The sequence below is a fragment of the Leptinotarsa decemlineata genome, unplaced genomic scaffold (assembly GCF_025532065.1).
Source record: "Leptinotarsa decemlineata unplaced genomic scaffold, Ldec_3_MD MMD2_tig00001719_RagTag_RagTag, whole genome shotgun sequence".
In the NCBI taxonomy this organism is placed as follows: domain Eukaryota; kingdom Metazoa; phylum Arthropoda; class Insecta; order Coleoptera; family Chrysomelidae; genus Leptinotarsa; species Leptinotarsa decemlineata.
This window is the reverse complement of record NW_027412569.1, coordinates 4097314-4120523: the sequence shown is the minus strand read 5'-3', so window position 1 is coordinate 4120523 and position 23210 is coordinate 4097314. Positions and strand designations below refer to the sequence as shown.

At 33.9% G+C, this 23210-nt stretch overlaps 3 protein-coding genes across 5 annotated transcripts in view; 1 reads left to right on the top strand and 2 right to left on the bottom strand.

Moving 5' to 3' along the window:
* sxc (O-linked N-acetylglucosamine (GlcNAc) transferase sxc) overlaps positions 1–11160 on the bottom strand; it is a 98689-nt gene extending 87529 nt beyond the window's left edge. Inside the window, exons 1-5 of one of the 3 annotated variants that reach the window (XM_023159471.2) lie at positions 11037–11160; positions 10547–10661; positions 10278–10488; positions 7923–8106; positions 3151–3219 (exon numbers count right to left, since the gene is read on the bottom strand). In XM_023159471.2, the coding sequence (XP_023015239.1) occupies positions 3151–3219; positions 7923–8106; positions 10278–10488; positions 10547–10577 (495 nt within the window). In that variant the 5' untranslated portion in view covers positions 10578–10661; positions 11037–11160. Of the gene's footprint in view, positions 1–3150; positions 3220–7922; positions 8107–8202; positions 8426–10277; positions 10489–10546; positions 10790–11036 lie in introns of those variants that run through there. The other 2 variants (XM_023159470.2, XM_074176341.1) reach the window with 2 other exon arrangements.
* A 1522-nt stretch (positions 11161–12682) lies between these two features.
* On the top strand, positions 12683–14085 carry awd (nucleoside diphosphate kinase). Its single transcript, XM_023159472.2, has 2 exons — positions 12683–12906; positions 13688–14085. The coding sequence occupies exons 1-2, from the start codon at positions 12733–12735 to the stop codon at positions 14021–14023; spliced, it is 510 nt and encodes a 169-aa protein (XP_023015240.1). The 5' UTR covers positions 12683–12732; the 3' UTR covers positions 14024–14085.
* A 5144-nt stretch (positions 14086–19229) lies between these two features.
* Positions 19230–21037, bottom strand: LOC111504782 (alpha-ketoglutarate-dependent dioxygenase alkB homolog 4). Its single transcript, XM_023159473.2, has one exon. The coding sequence runs from the start codon at positions 20955–20957 to the stop codon at positions 20031–20033; it is 927 nt and encodes a 308-aa protein (XP_023015241.1). The 5' UTR covers positions 20958–21037; the 3' UTR covers positions 19230–20030.
* Positions 21038–23210: the final 2173 nt, after the last annotated feature.

Below are 23210 nucleotides of genomic sequence, written 5' to 3'. Positions count from 1 at the left end.
TTTCCCTGTCAAGTAAGTTCAACATTTCTGAAGTGAATGAAAAAATGCTAATGTAAAAACAATTTGAAATCAATTCAGTGGTATACTTGAGTCGTAAATGTTCTAATGGAATATAATTTGAAATTTGGAAGAAAGCCCATTGTCAAGCAACCAAGAGTTTATTACATTCTATGGATTTCATATATTTCTTCTACTACTTCTATATACTTCTACTACTTCTATATAAATACTTCTGGGAAGGGGTCTTTAGAAATATGAATACCGCATTCACTAGAACCCAGAAGGTATTTTCCAAAAAACAAATTCCACATCCCAAGCAGGGGGATCAACTCAGAATAATTACTGCCACTCACTAGACAATGTCTATTGAGGGCACCTGAACAATATAGGGCTGTATAACGGAGACCTTTACTGCAGACAATTCAGCAAGGGATCTGATCACAAACATCTAGCAAGGGGACTGTACACAAACTAGTACTGATAACCAGATTGTTGTAATAGGTGTTATTGAGGAGACGTAAGAAAAGATGCAATAAGCCTATAAGGCTGCCTCGTTTTCCGGAGACTTGAAAGGAATGAGCAAGTCAGACGGCTCCAAACAAGAGCAAAAATGTGAGTAAGAGTGGCTGTATAATGGAGACCTCAACTGCAGACAATCCAGCAAAGGATCGGATCACAAACACCCAGCAAGGGAACTGTACAAACTAGTACGGGTAACCAGATTGTTGTAATGGATGATATGAAGAAGATGGAAGAAAAGATGCAATAAGCCTATGAGGCTGCTTTGTTTTCCGCAGACTTGAAAGGAATGAGCAAGTCAGACGGCTCCAAACAAGAGCAAAAATGTGAGTAAGAGTGGCTGTATAATGGAGACCTCAACTGCAGACAATCCAGCAAGGGATCGGATCACAAACACCCAGCAAGGGAACTGTACAAACTAGTACGGGTAACCAGATTGTTGTAATGGATGATATGAAGGAGATGGAAGAAAAGATGCAATAAGCCTATGAGGCTGCTTTGTTTTCCGCAGACTTGAAAGGAATGAGCAAGTCAGACGGCTCCAAACAAGAGCAAAAATGTGAGTAAGAGTGGCTGTATAATGGAGACCTCAACTGCAGACAATCCAGCAAGGGATCGGATCACAAACACCCAGCAAGGGAACTGTACAAACTAGTACGGGTAACCAGATTGTTGTAATGGATGATATGAAGGAGATGGAAGAAAAAATTCAATAAGCCTATGAGGCTGCTTTGTTTTCCGCAGACTTGAAAGGAATGAGCAAGTCAGACGGCTCCAAACAAGAGCAAAAATGTGAGTAAGAGTGGCTGTATAATGGAGACCTCAACTGCAGACAATCCAGCAAGGGATCGGATCACAAACACCCAGCAAGGGAACTGTACAAACTAATACGGGTAACCAGATTGTTGTAATGGATGATATGAAGGAGATGGAAGAAAAGATGCAATAAGCCTATGAGGCTGCTTTGTTTTCCGCAGACTTGAAAGGAATGAGCAAGTCAGACGGCTCCAAACAAGAGCAAAAATGTGAGTAAGAGTGGATGTATAATGGAGACCTCAACTGCAGACAATCCAGCAAAGGATCGGATCACAAACACCCAGCAAGGGAACTGTACAAACTAGTACGGGTAACCAGATTGTTGTAATGGATGATATGAAGGAGACGGAAGAAAAAATGCAATAAGCCTATGAGGCTGCTTTGTTTTCCGCAGACTTGAAAGGAATGAGCAAGTCAGACGGCTCCAAACAAGAGCAAAAATGTGAGTAAGAGTGGCTGTATAATGGAGACCTCAACTGCAGACAATCCAGCAAAGGATCGGATCACAAACACCCAGCAAGGGAACTGTACAAACTAGTACGGGTAACCAGATTGTTGTAATGGATGATATGAAGGAGATCCTCAACTGCAGACAATCCAGCAAAGGATCGGATCACAAACACCCAGCAAGGGAACTGTACAAACTAGTACGGGTAACCAGATTGTTGTAATGGATGATATGAAGGAGATGGAAGAAAAGATGCAATAAGCCTATGAGGCTGCTTTGTTTTCCGCAGACTTGAAAGGAATGAGCAAGTCAGACGTCTCCGAGGAAAAGCACAAAATGCGAATAAGAGTAATGTAACTTTTTTTTATCTCTCCAAAATTCAAACAAATGCAGTAAACTGTTGAACTCCATAACTTATGGAAGCTAATAATCAACAAGAACCATAGTGTGATTCCTTGTACATTTGTCCACAATCTATTAAAAAAAAATACTATTACAATAAACACTTTCATATTTTAAACATGTTTCATGTTTTTCAATCTAATGAATTTCAATAAAATAAGAAATGATTTTCCAACGAAACGAGCAAGTATTTGAAAGATTTTTTCAAGAAATAATAAAGAAAATCCATAAGACAACATTTTTGTCAGTCGCTTATTGAACGCTCAAAAAAATTACAAATTAAAAATGTATGCAAGCTGTCTTTCCAAGTGCTGTTTGGTGAAATCCTTTTTGGGGAACGCTACAATAGGGTCATGAAAATATGAACAGTATGATGAATTAAGAAATGAATTATTGAATTTAATAACTTTTTGATAGTTGAAATCCCTTTATTTTGGGACACAAAAAATTCTTTCACATAACTGTCATACGACTATTATGTTCCAATGCAATGCAAGAGTTGATTTATCATCTATTTGACAGATATTTCCTTGCGAATCATTTATTCTACTGAAACTACGCACTCGCAGGAAGGATACCAAAAAGTAGCTAATAATCACATCAAATTCAACTAAGATGCAAAATACATATCTTATCACATAATCAGTAGCTACTTTGACCTGAAAGGAAAAATAGATCCAGGAGTAACGCCAATAGCTTGTTCATCAAACAAGAAAGCTACGAAAGAATTTCTACGCAACAATATAAGCAAAAAAATGTATATTTCATCGAAGTTTTACGCACTAAATATGTGTACGCAAGCGCTCGTCCAAGGAAATGTTCAGTCAAATAGTATTCCAACCATCAATCACTGTAGGGATTGCAACTCTTGCAGAAAGATGTGAAAATGTCGTTTTCCGAAATGTTTTGGTTGGAAAACAACATCGAGATGATTTAGGATCGAATGTAATCACAATAAGACTTACCTTGGCTTCGTCTAAACGACCTAGAGCTTTTAGTAGATTACCCAAATCACTACGAACACAGTAGAGATCCTGCAAGAAAACAAAACTGTCTCTAAAATATTTCTATATGAATTTATATTTGAAAATAGGAAGAGCAGAGGAAAAACTTCAGTTTGAATCTGACAGAATAATATCCTGGCCATTTTCATTAGTTATGACTTCCATTGTCTGATATGATACAAAATATATACACTTTGGGAGTGTATATAGCAATATTGAGGTAACTGATTATTGTTATGTATTTTCGGATACAGAACAAATACTTTTAGATCAAACTTTATTACAAAGAATTATCTGACATTACAACATCATTCTTATTTGACAGTAAACCGACAGTTCTCCAAACCCGTATTCTAATGTTTTCTAAATACTGAAGGTTTGGTACTTTTCAGCTTACCTTACATGATTATAATATATAACAATTATGAAAATTTAAATCCGACTAATATTGTATCGATTCCCCCATTGAAAATTAGCCTTCTGGAAGTTTTCAATGGAATAATGAAATTGTAAAACAATCTGAATTCTGGACCAGATGGGATTCCTTCGTATGTATTGAAAAGGTGTGTTTATTCTTTGAGAAAACCATTAGTAATTTTATTCAATTTGTCACTAGAAAATCAAATATTTCCTTCTACTTGGCGAAATAATTTTGTCAAGCCAGTTTTCAAAAATAGTTCTAAGGAAGAAATTGGAAACTACAGACCAATAAGCAAACTTTCTGCTATACCATAATTATTTGAACAACTCTTAGTGACTACCATTTCTTTTTATTGTAAAAACTTAATAATTGAACACCACGGTTTTGTAGGTGGTAAATCAACAGTAACTAACCTATGATATTGTCGGTGCACTAGAACAACATGTCAAATTGAGTCGGTTTATACCGACTTCAGTAAAGCTTTTGATAAAATGAACCACAACTTATCAATCAGCAAGTTTTCTGCCGCTGGCTTTCCGTCATGGTTAACAAACTCTCTAAATAGATATCCATATAATAGACATCAGTTACTTAAAATTAAGAATCATGTTCCCAATTCTGTCCTTGTCACATCAGAAGTTCCACAGGAATCACACTTAGGTCCCCTGTTGTTTAATATCTTTATCAATGATATAGATACCATTCTCAGAAATCGTAAATTTTTTCTTTTTGCTGATGATTTAAAATTATATACAAACATCTAAAAACCAACTGATTGTAACAAACTACAAGACCTAAATTCCTTTCGAAAATGGTCTGAATCAAATGGTATGTTGTTACATCCTGACGGCCAAAGTATTACTTTTAGTAGAGCAAATTCCATAATCCAAAATGACTATCATATTGATAATAAGAATATCAAAAGAATATCGGTTGTTTAGGACCTTGGAGTATTATTACATTTGTTCAGCATATAAATTCAGCTGTAAACTAGGTTTTGTTCTTAGAATTACACAGAAATTGTCAATTCTTTCAACAAAAACATATATTCTTGTCTCCAATATGCCTCTCCTGTCTGGAGTCCTTATTACCAAATTCATATTAATCATCTTGAGCCTGTACAAAATGGATTCTTGTGATGTATCGCCTATAAAATGATCTTCCCAGGTCTTGGAGTACATTTCGATTATAACCTTGGAAACTATTCGAAATCGATCTGATTTAATTTTATTATACAAATTAATTCATGGCATAACATCATGTCCAGAATTGTAGGCACAAATCAGATTTAGATTCCATAAAATATCAACATGAAATTGTGAAGTTTTCATCATTTCCTATTACTATACTAATTATGGCCACAATAGCAGCATATCACGTATTTTGAGATCGGGTAATCTGGTCAATTCAAATGGTGTATGTATAACTGGCGTGAGCTTATATACTTTTAAAAAATCTCTTGATAGAGTGGCTACTCTGTGATACCTTGTCATACATATTAATATCTTTTTATATTTGTGATACCTTGTGATATATATTAGTATCTTTTTATATAATAATAATAATATAATAATATTTATTTACCAAAGAATCAATACATACACTTTCGATTCATTATTGAAGAATGCAAGTAAACAAACAGAAAATCCACAAAGGCTAACCTGCGCGTGGATCACTAAGGTTATTATACAATGAATTCTAAAATAAGTAACTAGTTATTTGTAAATATATAGTAAATTTATAAAATATTGATAAAATATCGGAAAGCAATTAAATATAGGTTGTTCACGTTAAGAAGAGAATGACGTCACAAGATGACACTTTACGGCATTGCCAACATGTGCACCATTTTGAACTTTCAAATTTTTTTGTACTGTTGATATGTTTTCTTGCTATTATCCTTACTTAATTTTGTTATTTGTTGGTACTATTTCGACAATGCTTTAGGCATATTGAATATACGCAGGTCTTATCAAAAGAAATGATTAGTTCTGAAAAGAAAAGAAATACTGACAGTTTTCGAGTTTTTTTCGATTCGGCAACGTCTGAAATTTTACTATCAGTTGAGCAACTTACAAAATGAAATGTTACTAGTTTCATTGCTGTTAAACGCATTTCAGTGGGAATTTTAACGTTATGTTGGATATACAAAATTACCAAAAATGACGTCATTCTCTTCTTAGCGTGAACAGCCTATGAATAAAATATATGAAAAAATGTCACGCTAGTAAACAAACACATATTGTATATTGTCCATATTTTGTAAAGAGGGGTTTACCCGTTTATAAATAAATAAAATGATTGGAAAGTCCTGAAAGAACCAATACAATTGAAAATGAAAATGAATGAGAATGAAAATATAAGCAATTTTTTGCTTATATTTTATTTTATTCTAATTTCGTTTCAAGTTTTTTTGCTTAATATAATTGTTATTTTCAGCTATTCATTTCAATTTTCAATTCTATTGGTTTTTTCAGGTAATTCAAATCATTTTATATAATATCAGACACTGGAACTCCGAACTAATGCAATTCACCATGGAACATTGTCAACCACCTCCAAACAAATATATTGGCCACTTAATTTAATCAGATGTATACACAGTTCTCCATACGTCAATACCATTTATTCCCACATAAAACTTTTCACAAAAGATCGAGAAGATGGCTCATGCCATGCAACTTTTTTGGAAATTTTGGGCATGACCAACAATTCCTGAGCGATGCTCAAGCATTGCTTGAGCAGGAATTATTGAATGGAGGTTAAGTGATAGAACAAACCTGTAGTCTTCTATACTGCAGTTTTGAATTTCGCCTTTTAGATGTTATATTCTATTTCACCCAATAAAAACCATTATTATTATTATTATCAATAACGTCAACGGCAATCCAGATTTGCTTGAAAGGGTCATAACTGGTGACGAATCATGGGTTTATGGTTATGACATCGAAACTAAAGTCCAATCGTTACAATGGAAGAGCCCAGGAGAGCCAATACCAAGCAAAGTTTTATCAAGTGTCAGGGTTTTGCTCCCTGCTTTCTTCAATTACGGTGGCGTAGTACATCAGGAGTTCTTGTCACATGGTCATACCACAGTAAAAATCAACCAGTAAGTCCACTCCCACTATTTTCATTCATAAATTCACAAAGTTCTCAGTGACCTCGAAACGAAGTGCGGAGCCAATTTCGTTCTTTTACGATAGGCATGCGCTCATATAAAAACGAAATTTAAGGATATTATAGATGATTTTGTGGTACGTTTCCTATAACCAACTACAAAAACTAAAAACAATAATAACAACAGCTACACACAATATCAATTAACGTCCGTTTATTGTAACTAATCCGATGCCCGTGGTACCGTCGAATCCTTCGATACTACAGCACTGAATGCAATGGATGAGAATCTCATCCTAAGAGCAGTTGAAGGTCCCCGGCAACTCGAGCGGATCACGTGGTGAGAGAGCCTACTGGTTGAATTATTCTACTGTGGACGTACGATCATTAAGCAGTATTATCTTGAAGTTATGAGTGACTTGCAAGAAGCAAGGAAAACGTCCAGTATTCACCGTAATTATGCCTCAGTCACCGTATTTACCAGATTTGGCCGCTTGCGACTTTTTTCTGTTCCCCAGATTGAAGAGACCCATGAATATTACAAGAACACAAAATGTTAACAAATCCAGACAATTTTACAAAGAACACATCTTGTTGAATTTCAAATTTTATAAGAATGATTATCTCTTTTTTAGTTTATATAAATACACAGGTTTGCTTTGGGTTGAGTGGAAGAATAACAGAAAACAATAACAGAAACAACAGAAAATAAACTTCGCCCTTTATTTTCATATGTAAACCTTAAAATCTAATATTTACTGTATTCTTTTCAATGTGGAACTAATGAAGACAATCATTATCATTTTTATTATTTCCATCTATCTCAAAAAAATCTAGACTATAGCTTACTCACTAAAACTACAGACAAGTCCCTAAAACAGGCAAAATCAACAAAATTACCACTTTGCATTCAACTTCAAAGCAATCATTGTCATATGAAGCCTCCTACACTATGAATATTTCTCTACAAGTTTCAGTCCAAATGAAATTTGATACCTTCCTCACTAATTTGTAATAATTTTATTATTTGTAATTTATCAATTGAACAATGTTAATGTGAATCTCTATGATTCAGCAAAAAAAGTATTCAACTACTATCAAAACAAAATATTTCCACAGAAATGTTTGTTATTAGAAATACAGGAATCATAAAGTTTAAAATACGCTTATAGAGTTGGAAAAGAATCATACTCACTGGTTTATATTGCAAAGCAGTGATATAAGCTTGAACTGCCTGTTCCATATCCCCTGCTGCCACTAATGCAGCTGCTAAATTGATATAACCATCAATGAAATCTGGTTTCAGTCGCACTGCATGTCTGTAGTTTTCCAGTGCTTCTGGGAGTTGTCCTCTTTCTTTATACACATTTCCAAGGTTGCTGAAATACAAAATGAAATGATTAATTTATACGAAGTAAATTTATGTTCAAAAACTTCAATTTTAATTCAACACTAATTTGTTTATTGTTACTTACACATTATGAAGTTAGTAATTATAATTGCTGAAATTTTCTATGCTAGTATTTAATTTGAACAAAATTGTAACCGCAGGGAGTTTGTAACTATTTTGCATGTAATTTTTGACTGTCCAATTTACAAAACTATGAAACCCTTCTGTATTTTCTTGAAAATTCCAACTCTCTTCTCGTTGCATTGAATTGCCATGAGTAATTAACAATGACTACCCAGAACACGAGGCTAATGTCCAAGCAGTCCATGTCATTGACACCCAAGGAAATAAATGTTTTCCATAAGAAATAAAACATTGAATTAAACTGAATTGAATGCATATGACATCCATTTAGTCATTCTTATTCAGGGTATCACAAAACATGCAAAGCATAATAAATTGAGTGAATTATATAAACTTCAGATACTGGTGCAACTTTCATCATGAGATTATTTCCTACCATAATCACAAATTTTGTTATGTTATTAGCTTAATCTGTTATAAATAACCTTGACAACTGTTTACTTAGCAGACATATCTTCTGAGATTCATTGCCTGAGGCATTTTCCATGTAATTAAACTCAATATTATGTGGATAATGAATCAACACAATTTCATGGTGAATTTTTAATGGAAAACAAATAGATTACAGTTCGGGTTAAAAAGTGTGTCACCTGCAAAGCAGATAAAGAGTTGAATGGATAGTTATTTTGCGGGAATTTCTTTTAGATTTAGTCAGATGGAAAATATTCAATTTATAGTTACATTAACTACCATAAAGGAGACAATAATGCAGATACTCTAATTGACCCTAGTGAAGTCATCATTTTTGTGTAACAATATCCAAATCACTTGTCTTTAACAATTCAAAGAATGGAAATATATTGGAGAGCAGTGAAAAATTATTGGCTGTTCTATGTCTATTTTACAAGATAAATACAGTACATGTACTAGAAACAGTCTATTTGGTTCATATTTTCAATAGTTTCTTGAATAATGGATGAAGAGGAAAACATATTTTTTTATGTCGTCCTCTATAGTTATTCAACTATCAAAAATAATTGAATTCTTCACTAAATTTCCATTGAATACTTCCTTCAAAGCAATAAGATGGTACAAAAAATTGAAGGCTTGGTCGCAAATAAAGTTTAACAGCTTTGAAATGTTTCTTTCAAAAAGAGATAAAAGTGACAGCCACAAAATAATTGACATTTTTAGTGGCTCAGCTTATAAAGTTAGCCAATTTTCAACTTGAACTTATGATTCCTAAGCAGTTTACGCCTGCACGTTGTCACATTGTCAAGTTATCTATTACTAGAAATATAAAAAATAAAATAAATCTTATATCATGTTTTTCCATGAACCCTCCCTTTACCAAGTTACATTTTGAAACCTGGGTAAATTCAAATCACAAGTTAAAATGATTCGAATAAATCTACCTTCAATATAGTAGGATTTATAGATTAAGTAATGTGAATATAAGGCAAATGCAAGTCATTCCATAAAAACATAAAGTGCAGATCAACGTGCATAAGTGTCGCTCTGTAAACATATCCATTATATGAAAAATCATTGTTTAATTTTATAGAAAACCCATCACAGCATGGAAATTGTAGCTTCAATAGTTGACAGTTACAACTGTTACAAATTCTATGTAATTTTTTGACTTTATGGTTATTCAAATTAGTTTTTTAAATGCTGCATTGGGTGTATTTCAACAATTCATTTATTATCAACATGTGTGAAATTGAAACAATCTTGAAAGTTTTTTGTTTCAATACTTTTGCAATAATGCTGTGCTGTGTTACTTAATCTATAAATCTCAAAAAGACATTCAAAGGAGCATTTTGAAAGTTATTAAGAATAATGATGGAAATAGTTTCAATACAAAGATATTGCAGCTGTCATAATACACACCATCCATTACTATATTTATGTATCACTTTTCAAATAGTATATCGAAGAGACACATTTCTTTTTTTGAGTGGATCAAAGTAATTGAGATGCATGTGGATCATTTTCTGAATCTTCGTGTTCTTTGTCTTACATAGCTTGACAGAAAATCCCAAAATTGAAATTAAACAATGTTTTTGAACCTACCTGTAAGCTTCAGCAAGAAGAGGGTTTTGTTTTATAGCCAATGTGCTGAATTGCGCTGATTTATCCAATCGACGACATTGAAAATGTATACTGGACAGAAGCAGAAGTACCCCCGTGTTGGTTTGATCTTGCCTCCAGAGTTGCATGCAATGTCTTTCGGCATTTTCATAATCCCCCGCTTGATATTCTCTATGAGCGAGCTCTAATAAACCTAAAAGAATAACTCAAAATGAATTTTTACTAAACACCTCAAGATGGAAAGTACTCACCGACAGTCGACATTGGAATGGAATCGTTCATTTTGATGATAATTTGGCTTCCCAGAGACAATCCAGAGTTATTTGCTAAATTCACTTGACTTTGGGCCTTGGCGGTTTGGTGGCCCTGCATTTCATGAAATCGTAATTTTTTATAGACTACTGATCTCTTAAAATTTTACAAATCACTTTCAGATTTTCAGCATCTTCTCCCATTAACTATGGAGAAAGAAGGAGGAAACAAGAAGAAAATCGATGAACGACGAGTGCAAAAAAGTGAGAGAAAGAGATAACGATATGATTGTACCGCAGGAACTATTTCTTTTTGCCACCTCCAGTTGTGTAGTTTATTAATTCATAAATGGAAACTTCCAAAGTGCATGTCATAGATTTTTATAATATTGATGGAGAGTTCCTATTAGAAATTTATTAGCGAATAAATCACCTCATAAATCCTAATATTCAATAACAGACTGAAACTCTTGAAAATAACTTTTCTTACCAAATTTTAGATATTACTCCCTCCTCCCTCTCTTTTTACCAAATAATCACATAACATTATAACTAACATGAACCATATAACATACAACTAGAATAGAGTCAGAGGAGGATAGAATGGAAAGAAATAGAACATCGAAAATTGACATTTGACATGACAGATTAATAGCGTTTTCCATTGCTAAAACCAGTGGTGTACTTGTGTGGACCGACACAATACGAGTTCAGACAAATTTCAACATTGGTGCTGGTGCACTATCATTGGATCAAATTTCATCAACAACCCTACTATTATAACAAAAACAATTAATATATAATTCAATCACTACCAAAATACTGTATATTATCATTAGTTTACATTATTACGACGATTGATATATTGACATAAAATCAGAATAAACAGTTTTATCTTCCTCTTGAAGATGATCACTTGGTGATCGAAACACGTGTCGAGGTGTTGAAAATAACGATTTGGTGTTGGAAAAAACACTCCAGTAATATTCATTACTATAACAAAGGTTCCAAACAGTACATCATAAGTGAAAACCATTGACAATTGAACAAACACTTGTTTCAGTTCTAACTTTAAAATGATACAGGCTACTTTTTATGCAGTTCTACCATTGTCAAATGATTAAGTATCAACTCAAGATTCAGATTGCGCAAGACACTTGGAAAGAAGAGTATATGTGACCAAAATAACTCAAATATTATTAAATTTTACCATATTCTTGTCATGTGTACAATACAAATTTAAATCAATAAGAATCATATATGTGTGAAGGTATTTCCTCTGTGAGTTAATTATTCCCAACAGAAAATGATACACCTGAATTCATCAATCAGCTAGAACGCTGATTGATGAACTAAGTTAATCATTACTGAAACATATTATCTTGTGTTGGAAGTTTGTATTTCTTACCATTTCAGCTACCATTCCAATGTTTCTAGTACTACTCGATGAAGACGATGAAAATAAGTGAGATTCAACAATTCTCACTGACTTGATTTCAAAATGAACCAACACTCATTTTAACACAGGAGCATAAAATTTGCACTCGAATGATACTGGTTTTACCACTGGAAAATACTACTCTCTCTTCTCTGTCTCATTGTGTTCCTGTCAACCAAAGAATTTCAAATGCAGTTTGGAGTTTGAAATTTCAAACTCTTGAATTTTATCCAGTTGAAAATTGAAAGATATTCTGGTCCCTTGAATCGTTTCATAAGAAAAATCCTGTAATCTAGATGTTTCTCACGTCTATAATATTATTACTGAAATAGATGTCAGGAAATCTTTGTAAAAGTTTTCAACTGAAATGGTAATTATTTTATTATCGGACTATTATTTGAGTGTTATCCAACTCAAAAGCCCGTGACAAGCTGGACAATACATATATTTAAAAAACGCAGCAGTATTGAAATCAAAGTGACATTACTGTTGAGATATTTATATATTTTATCATTTCTATATTTACATTTTTAGATTTTCCTAAGTCAGACCAAATAATTTTATGTTTTTTATGCCCAACGTGATTTCGCTACTGGTAACTGGTAACGACGTAATGCAGTCCGTGAAACTGAAAATGTTAACTGGCAACGTTGTTTTCTGGTTACCGTGTGTGAACCGAAGTCCGAGGTTTTCTTCGGTTCTAAAATTACATATTCGTTCATTTCTCCATCGACTTTGTGGGGGTTGCATGATCTGTACGTTGCTATCGATATTTTCTTTCTTTTCAAGCGCAATGGCGGCTAACCGTGAAAGAACTTTCATCATGATCAAACCCGATGGTGTCCAAAGAGGTCTCGTCGGAAAAATCATCAAGAAGTTCGAGCAGAAAGGTTTCAAGCTGGTAGCTCTTAAATTCATGTGGGTTAGTACAAATTTACTACTAAACAGTTGATTTTGCCGCATGAAACAATAACCGGCGTGGCAAGGTCGTCTGATTTATAAAGATTTTTTTCACCTTCCCTTTTAGTGAAATTAAAGAATGTAGTTGCATGTTTATCTCTGAATTAGTAGGAGTTTTAGAAAGGGTTTTGAAAAATTGAAAGCTTTCAATTTGAGCACAGATCCAAGAACTATTTAGATACTGTCATTACAAGATTTTGTGGGCTATCAAAATATGTATTTAGAAGAAAGTATGTTGCAATATAGTGGAATTAAATGTAACATCATTATCTCCTAAATGGATAGGAAATGAGGGAGTGGTCTGCAGGGTCTCCGGATCTTACTCCATTTGATTTTTTCTTATGAACTCGCATTTATCCAAATAAATTTCAAAAAATTTATTCGAAATATAATCTCAATTACATTTTAATTCATATTTTATCGAACCAACACTGTATTGCAGGATTTTCACTGGACAGATAACAAAATAGCAACACATAATACCTTTCTCCAGCATTCATAAAGACTAAATTATTTGGATTAAATTATTTAGATTAAAACTAATTGAAAATATAAAAGAAAATTTTACAAAATCATTGTGCTTCATATAATAACCTATGAGTCATATGATCTACCTATTTAATGAATAATTTTACATGAATAAATTTAAAGAGGTAATAATTTTACATGAGTTGAGGTATAAAACTAATTGAGAATACAATTGATTAAAACATTCGTCAACTAATTATATTGCTTTATTTTAGCCCTCTGAAGAACTTCTCCAGAAACATTACGCTGATTTGTCATCAAAGCCTTTCTTCCCTGGTCTAGTTAAATACATGAGTTCTGGCCCCGTTGTCCCCATGGTCTGGGAGGGATTAAACGTAGTGAAAACCGGTCGTGTTCTTCTTGGAGCAACCAACCCTGCCGACAGCGCCCCCGGAACTATTAGAGGAGACCTCTGCATCCAAGTTGGTCGCAACATCTGTCACGGCTCTGATGCAGTAGAATCGGCAAAGAAAGAAATTGACTTGTGGTTCACTGAAAAAGAACAAATTTCCTGGACGCCAGCGAATGAAAGCTGGGTATATGAAGATTGAATTCTAGCGATTTTATTGTAAGATTAAATTATTTATACCCAGAATAAACCTTAACAGCTTTATTATTGTGTTTAATTACCTTGGGCCATTGAAATTCCCCTTGATAGGGAGTTTTTGTCTTTGATGATTTATTACAGGCACCAGAAAAATTAAAACTCCCAAATTTTTGTTTTGTATTACAGAGACCAAGTGAATATTTTATTATTGGATTGATTTATTTGATTTATCGATTGATGATAGTTTATTGAGCTATTGTAATTTTCAAGCATTGGATAATTTATAAAAAAGATCTGAAGCATACTTTTTTTTGAATCTGGAAATTTATAGATTTTGATAATGTTCTATATTACCCTGAAGTGTATGTTATCTACCAAATCACAATTCAGGATTAATACAAACTGGAAAGGTGAACTTGTGATGCACTGTTTGGAACCTTTGGTGTAGTAATGAATATTACTGGGGTTTTTTCCCAACACCAAACTGTAATTTTAACACCTCGACACGTGTTTCGTTTTCTTCAAGAGGAAGATCAGTTTGATCTTCCTCTTGAAGATGATCACTCGGTGATCGAAACATGTGTCGAGGTGTTAAACTAACGGTTTGGCATTGGAAAAGTGAAGTGAAAAATTTTAAGCAGATATCACTCTTTTCATCTATATAAAAAGTAATTGATATGCAATATACATTCAATTAGTTGAATCTGTCCGACGAAAAAACAACTAACCCAGCTAATGCCGCGTAGATGGCTGAAGTCAAACCATCCATTCGGAAAAGTCGTCGCATGTAGTATGAATGACCTAATAAAGAGACTGAATTGTACACAAATTTGCCAGACCCAAATTACAGTTTTCCAACAACAGGATGAAGATAAAATTTGACTAAAACTCGCTGCCAGCGAACTTCAAGGTGGGCAATGAAGTGTGGCTCTATCAGCCTAAACGTCAAAAAGGTTTGTGTCCCAAATTGCATACCTAAACCATCGCAAGGACTTTACTTGGTAACCAAAAAGATGAACGATCTGGTAAACAGAATCCAATTGTTACCTAGAAGAAAGTTGTCCATATAGAACGAATGCATCCTTACATGGTCATGGTATTCATACACCATCCTTCACAGGGTGGTGAATGAACATCATTCTAATAAAGTCTTTCTATGTAGGTTTTGTTCTGTCTAGATCCCCAGTTGAAAAGGAATTTTTCATTTACTATTTAGAATATCATTAATTGATGAATGTTAATCAAACCCATTTCTTCCATTTTTTACCTATATCATATGAGTTACTATGAAAATTATAAATCGCCATTTTGTGACATCCGCCATATTGGATTTGAACTGGTGGCATTAAATTGAACGGCTACTGTCAAGCGAATCAAACGTATGTGCAAGATTTCTGCTCAATACCTGATTATTCAGCATTCTGATAAGGCGACTTGAATGAAAACTTGTTGAAATCAGTTGATTTGGGTACTTTTATCAACTACTTTTGACTTGATATAAACTTGGCGTCTTTTATCACCCCTAATAAAATCATTCAACAGGATTTGTTCTTTATTATTTAGAATAAATATAGTTTCAAAAACTAAAAAACACGCTTATAAAAAACATCGAACTAAAAAATTAAATATATATATATATATATATATATATATATAATAATAAATAGATAAGTACTCTTTGATCATTCCCATATTGATTTCAATTTAAGAGCCACCGGTATACAGCTGTTTCAGCCTATTGGGCATCGTCAGTACCGGGCAGGCGGTCCTCGATTGAAGACAAAATGAGAAAAAACCAAGAAAGTACTTGATAAAAATAGCTGCGTAAACGCAAGCGAAACATAAGTGGAACCACCTATTGGTGTGACACCCAAGTCAACTTGCCAAGTTTTTATGTCAGTGTTGGTGGTTTGACCAATCAACCGACAACTGCGGTAGCAGAAATTTGGGAAGCTAACCTGAAATGCCATCGGAAAACGAATCCACATGTTTCTAGAAATGATATGAAATCTAGAAAGGTTAATGCAGTCGAGCTGCTGGAAAATAATTCCATGAAAATCAAAAAATAAATAGATAAGTACTCTTTGATCATTCCCATATTGATTTCAATTTAAGAGCCACCGGTATACAGCTGTTTCAGCCTATTGGGCATCGTCAGTACCGGGCAGGCGGTCCTCGATTGAAGACAAAATGAGAAAAAACCAAGAAAGTACTTGATAAAAATAGCTGCGTAAACGCAAGCGAAACATAAGTGGAACCACCTATTGGTGTGACACCCAAGTCAACTTGCCAAGTTGATGGCATTTCAGGTTAGCTTCCCAAATTTCTGCTACCGCAGTTGTCGGTTGATTGGTCAAACCACCAACACTGACATAAAAACTTGGCAAGTTGACTTGGGTGTCACACCAATAGGTGGTTCCACTTATGTTTCGCTTGCGTTTACGCAGCTATTTTTATCAAGTACTTTCTTGGTTTTTTCTCATTTTGTCTTCAATCGAGGACCGCCTGCCCGGTACTGACGATGCCCAATAGGCTGAAACAGCTGTATACCGGTGGCTCTTAAATTGAAATCAATATGGGAATGATCAAAGAGTACTTATCTATTTATTTTTTGATTTTCATGGAATTATTTTCCAGCAGCTCGACTGCATTAACCTTTCTAGATTTTTATATATATATATATATATATATATATATATATATATATATATACAAAGATTTTATCGAGTGTGTATGATGTACAAATCAAAAATGAAACAATTAGTGGACATAACACTCCAAAAAGGGGGGCAAACCGCGGACACGTGTTTCTGGCTATTGGCCTCATCAGCGCGGTGCAGCCAAGTGTAAAGGTGGGCAACACTTGTTTGCCGAAAGCAGGAAACAACACATATGCACGGAGTCAACAACAGGAGTGTTATGTCCACTAATTGTTTCATTTTTGATTTGTACATCATACACACTCGATAAAATCTGTGTATGTATTTATATCTTGGACCCGGTTGTCACGCAGGTAGCTATAGCTGCCTACGTGGTCATGTTAGATGTAGCCTGGGAATTCTAGGTCTTCTAACTGGAACCACAAATGTGCGGTTGGCTCCTGTTGTTGACTCCGTGCATATGTGTTGTTTCCTGCTTTCGGCAAACAAGTGTTGCCCACCTTTACACTTGGCTGCACCGCGCTGATGAGACCAATAGCCAGAAACACGTGTCCGCGGTTTGCCCCCCTTTTTGGAGTGTTATGTCCACTAATTGTTTCATTTTTGATATATATATATATATATATATATATATATATATATATATATATATATATATATATATATATAGAGAGAGGAGAAGGTAATCGTTGCTGACTAGTTAGGAATGGAACTAACAAATAATGGGGCTGAGCAGCAAATGAAAGAGTACTCTTTAAAGTTTGTCCAAGCTTTCGGAAATTTAATAAATTGTTTCCATCATCAGGGATGAACTTTTTGAGGATGTTTCATACGGTGGTCATGTAAAATATTGGACACAACATGATGGATGAACATTGATACAATACATTTATAAAACTGGTTAAAGGATGTCTAATATTGGATAAAATATTTGTGAAAAACGTTACAGTTTAATTTTAAACAAATTTTAAACAAATTTTAAACAAATGGGGCTGAGCAGCAAATTCATTTGCTGCTCAGCCCCATTATTTGTTAGTTCTATATATATATATATATATATATATATATATATATATATATATATATATATACTTCACCGACATAACATATCAACTTCGTTCGTACCAGAACGAACAATAAGGTCCATGCTTCGTAATCCCAAGGATCAGATACCACTGGAATCACAAGGAGTGTATGAAGTACCATGCCATGATTGTGACAGGACTTACATCGGCCAGACCAACAGACGAATCAACATTCGCAAAGATGAACACAAACTAGCAGTGAAGGGAAAAGTCACCACGTCTTCTCTCTTCCAACACGTACTTCAAACAGGACATAACATCAATTTCGACAACACAAAAATGCTAGCAAGCAACGAAAACTTTTACTCACGAACAATCAGAGAGGCAATCGAAATTGAAAAACGACCTAATAATATGAACAAGAGGGATGATGCGCAAAGATTACCGTCAACATGGAGATCCGTTTTATCACTTCGCACAAGCAATCAGACTGCTCAACTCCAGAGGCAAAACTCGGTACATGACAATACAGGTACAATAACAGAGACAGGAGAGGCAGCTCAGGTAATAAGACCAAAACAGGTAGTCGAGCAAACACAGGTAGTGGCAGCAACGCAGGTAAAGGGAAACATCCATCCCTATAAATTGAGACACAGAGTTCGAATTAATCAGTCTAGTTGAAAAAACCAGACATCACCAGAAGATGGCAAATGAGACTTTGCCAAAACGTTGTGAAAATAATCCTTATGGGGAGAAAATACACAGAACACGGAGCGAAACCCGAGAAAACAGCTCATCATACTTTATCCGTGAGAATCTTCGAGTTAACATATATATATATATATATATATATATATATATATATATATATATATATATATATATATATATATATATATATATATATATATATATATATATATATATATATATATATATATATATATATTTAAATAAGCTTAAAACAATAACGAACAAAAAATACAAGTAATTATTACTGTGAAAAAAGCGACGGGCGCTTAATATATAAATATAATGCACAAAGCGTCCACGCTTTTTTCACAATAATACTAGTATTTTTCGTTCGTTATTGTTTTAAGCTTATTTGAAGAAAAATATATTTAACTTTTTAGTTAGATGTTCTTTGAAAGTGTGTTTTTAAACTATTTTTATTTTTTAGTTTCGTATGCTATAAAAGCGTGTTTTTTAGTTTTTATTTTATCTAAACTTTGGGATCAATCAGCCGTATATTGTTTAGAAAAATGACCATTGATATTTTCCGATTCCGGAGAGGGAGCCTGAAAATCAGCTACCAAGCTCAAGGCAGCAGGCGCGCGTGTTAAAAAAATAAGACTTTTTTCGAATGAACAAATACATATAAAGTGAGTTCGAATTATATCAAGGAGGTTACGTACAGCGCCAACTGCCCGCGAATAGATCAAGCAATAATGTCGATAATTCTGTAAAATACAGATCCCCAGCTTGAGAGTTACAAACATACATACATAGGTGAAGCTAATAAAAGTGTATAAAAATGTATTTATTGATAATACATTGAAACTGTTACATATTCAACACATTTGGCTAAAATCACATAAGAACAATTTATAATCACTTATGGAAAGTTCAGGACTAAGGAGACATTCCTGAACAATGCTTAATGATACAGAATTTCAAGAGGGTGTGGTCAATTGAAACTAGAATGTTTCTCTGAATTAAAGATGTGTTCTGTTTAGAAAATCTGAAGCCAAGCAAGCAGATGCAGGTTTAATACCACTTGATCAGAGTCAACAGATCGAAATATACTTTAAGAACCCGATTCTATCTAAATGACAATTTGACATTTGTGGTATTAATTGTCATCACAAAAACCGTAACATATAATTGCAACAAAATGTAAACATTTTGTGACAACTATTCAAGAATGGCTAGTGTCAAACAATCCAATATCATGTCAATACGAACGTGTCGTGAATTCTTTCCAGAAGACAGCGATGTGTTGACAAATATGAGTCAAAAATTTCACTGAAAGTTAATAATTTTCCAAAAAATACCAATTTTTTTAAATATGACAACTGACAACAAAAAATCTGATACTATTGTCAATTTCTGAGCTAACTGGCCGCATTTTTTCCTTGCTCTAGGAAATACTGAAGACAAAACAGATGTAACCGAGACAACAGATATGCATTATCAAACGCTTGCCAACCAGCTAAGCAAGCTAATCGAGGTATCAGATTTGTATTAAATGAACACACCAATAGACAAGAAACATTTTGAATTAAAATCCTTAGAAAACCTAAATGCAAACACTTGTTATATGAATTTAACTTGTTTCCTGAAAAAATTGTTTGGCTGCAAGAAGTATCTCTTTTCCTTCCTCAAAGTATTCCCCATGTTCCAAGTATGGAGGAGTAAATTCTCTATAGGCTAGGCATATTCTTCGTTGGATTATATCTTCTCGTAACACTTGATGTTCCCAGTCATATCTAGCTGGCCCATACATAATCAATAGAGATCTTCTAGGCATTGGTATTCTAACAATTGGATGGTTAAAACTTGTTTCAAATGGTTTAACTTCATAACACTTCCCACTCAAATTAAAGTTACCAGACTCAGTCAAGACTGACGGATATGTTTTAACACAGTCTAGATTATAGCGAGAGGGCTTGTCGAGAAAATTCATTGTTAGAATAGAATCAGAGAGCAGATTTACTGTTACAATTCGTTCACCCCATATCCAACAATCGTCAATATGAGGGTCGATAGAAGCTCCTCGTTCTGGGTTATACTCCAGAGAACATTGCTCTATCGTTTTGAATCCTTCCATCATAGGTACCGTCTTAAATTTATCTTGAATGAATTTTGTAGATTCAGGAAATCCATTAAAATTTCCAGGTCTGATTTTTCTTTTCTTGAAATTACATTTAGGTCCAAAATTTTGTTTTCTTCTACCGCTTTGTGATAAGTCCCAAGGGATCATATCAATATCATCAATCAACTTCTTTTCTTCTTGTTCGGAAAGAAAATTAAGGTCAATGTATATTCCTGGGAACTCTATGGGCGTGCCTGTATGATTTGGGTGTTCATTATCCTTTACATTCCATCCAGGATAAGCCCTATTGCATATGGGACAATAAATATAGTAATCACTTTCTCTATTGACAGTATTTTCAACTTTGATATTATACTCTTTTTCACATATCAAACATGTTCTGCGGCCTTTGCAACCGCAAGGCCGTGGCTTATCCATTACAATTGTTTTAGAAACTTGCAGATTCGTCTACAATCTAAGTACAAAACCTACAAAAATATTTCAAGGTTACGAATTTCATATTCTTCTTTTTTTTTATTTTGGTTTGAATTCGAAGTGAATTTAAAGAGACCTTGTCGCTAGGTAGCGCTGCAAACCTCTCAAGGAAAACAAAGAATAATTCTCAAAGTAACATTTTGTAAAATATCTCAAAATTTTTGTAGTGGAAGTATTGTTGAAGGCAATAATCCATGGAAAACTTTGGAATGAAATGCTAGATCTAAAGGAATGAAAGCAATTTTTAGAGATAAATCGCATGTGATATTTGTGTGAGATGTACGATTAGCATGTAAAAAATGTTTTCGTTGAAATTTGCTCCCAATGAACTGATATCCATTTCTTGTATCTTCAAGGACTTAAGTGTGGGGAAAATGTGTGAAATTGCAATGATGTTGCAGGTCAGTTTTATTTCTACAATCTATCGTTATAATAGGCTACGAGTTTCTTTTTTAATTGGGCATGATAGTCAATATATTGACGTTTTGGGATAGGTACAAACCAGAAGACATAATAAAACAGCTTTGTCGCCAAAATGCAATCAACGATATCAAAGAGCTCGCAGTTGATGTGTTGATGAGAGCGAGGTTCATGGAATAAGAATTTACAGAATGATCAAAAAATGTAACTTGATAACAAACCGTAAGAGAAAAATATTTCATGACGAATCCCCCAAAGAAGTTTTTAATCTACTGCATACATATTTTTCTTAGTGAACTGAATGACTTGGCTTAAAGAATATATCACATTTCAAGGCATTTTCCTTCAAACATTTTAAATGAGAAAATAAATGTTCTCCAAGCTCCAATAAAGATTATGATCACGAAGTGGAATTCAAATTCGTGAATAAGCTACAGCAACACGATTTAAAAGATAACCTGTTTTATTTTCACAAAAACAAAACTGTGTTGTAACATTTTTTCTGTCCTAGGCATACATAACATGATTCGTAAAAAAGACTAAGGTCTGTCTTTCCTGAAATTCACAACTTCACGTCTTCTCAGTATTTGCTTCCAAGTTCACTTCTGCAGTGTTTGATTTAATAATTCGAAAGGCAAGTATGTTCGGAAGATATTAGTTTTTGGGCTTTCTATTTCTCATCTTTAAACAACAAATATAATGTGGAAAACTTATGAAGGTAGGAAGGAAGTAATTACGTTCTGAATGAACTCTATTCAAAGATGTATGAATCATGATCTTCACATCTTTGTGAAGAGTTCACTTTGATACATTTCCTTCTTCCTCCCTTCCTTCAAAAGTTTACAACATTTTTTGTTTAAAGATGAAGTTTGATTCAATGTTTTCGAAAAGTTCATTCTTGGTCAACAGAGATGATTTCATTTTTGAAATCTAAGATACGATAGTTTAATAGACCTGTAATAGTATAGTTGTTTACTACTCTCATTAAATTTTTCAGCAAACACTGTGATTTTTTATTTGTCCTGGAATACTAGGCATGGGTGGAACTATGCACAGGAAAGCGATACACCAGTATCACGTAGTGTATTATTTAGTGATAGAGTCAATGTGATAATATCTTTCCTTACAAAGACGCCATCTATTGGATCGACAAAAGTATCAATTCACGAATATCAAGGACAAACAAACTTCTCCAGGCTCAAGGGATTAGGCTGTAAGAAAAAATCCTCGACATGGACCGCCGAACGAAATTCGTCCTGTTTTTCACTGAAAATCAACTTCGTAAAACCGGAACTTTTTGGGTTCTGATTTCTACCAATTATTTAATTTCTTACCTGTACTCTCTGGATCATGGTCTAAAATGGGATACTCCGATTTAAAAAATGTACCTCGTGTTATGGGTCAAATATGATTCTCAATTTTGATTCACACTTTTTTGAACGGTAGCGTTTTTTCGGGCACCTCAAAAACCATCCAAAATGAGCTTATAGACAGTGTGGCATATATTATTAAGGAAAATATATATGAGCAAGGAGATTGAAAGTGTCATATGTCATATGATATGTCAAAGATGGTAATGTGGTAGAACGTTTCATGGGTTTTCATGATGTTTCATCTGGGCACACAGCTGACGATTTGTTTAAATTTTTAATTCGTACGTGTGACACCTATGATTTTAGGCAAAAGTTAATTGCGCAAACCTATGATGGGGCTGCGGTCATTTAAATGGTTCACACTTTTTACGCATTTTCATGCCTATGCCTTAACTTCAGTATT

Coding starts and splice junctions, on each gene's coding strand:
- awd (XM_023159472.2), top strand. CDS start 12,733: ATGATCTGTACGTTGCTATCGATATTTTCTTTCTTTTCAAGCGCAATG. Junction 12,907..13,687: donor TAGCTCTTAAATTCATGTGG/GTTAGTACAAAT, acceptor GCTTTATTTTAG/CCCTCTGAAGAACTTCTCCA.
- LOC111504782 (XM_023159473.2), bottom strand. CDS start 20,957: ATGGATAAGCCACGGCCTTGCGGTTGCAAAGGCCGCAGAACATGTTTG.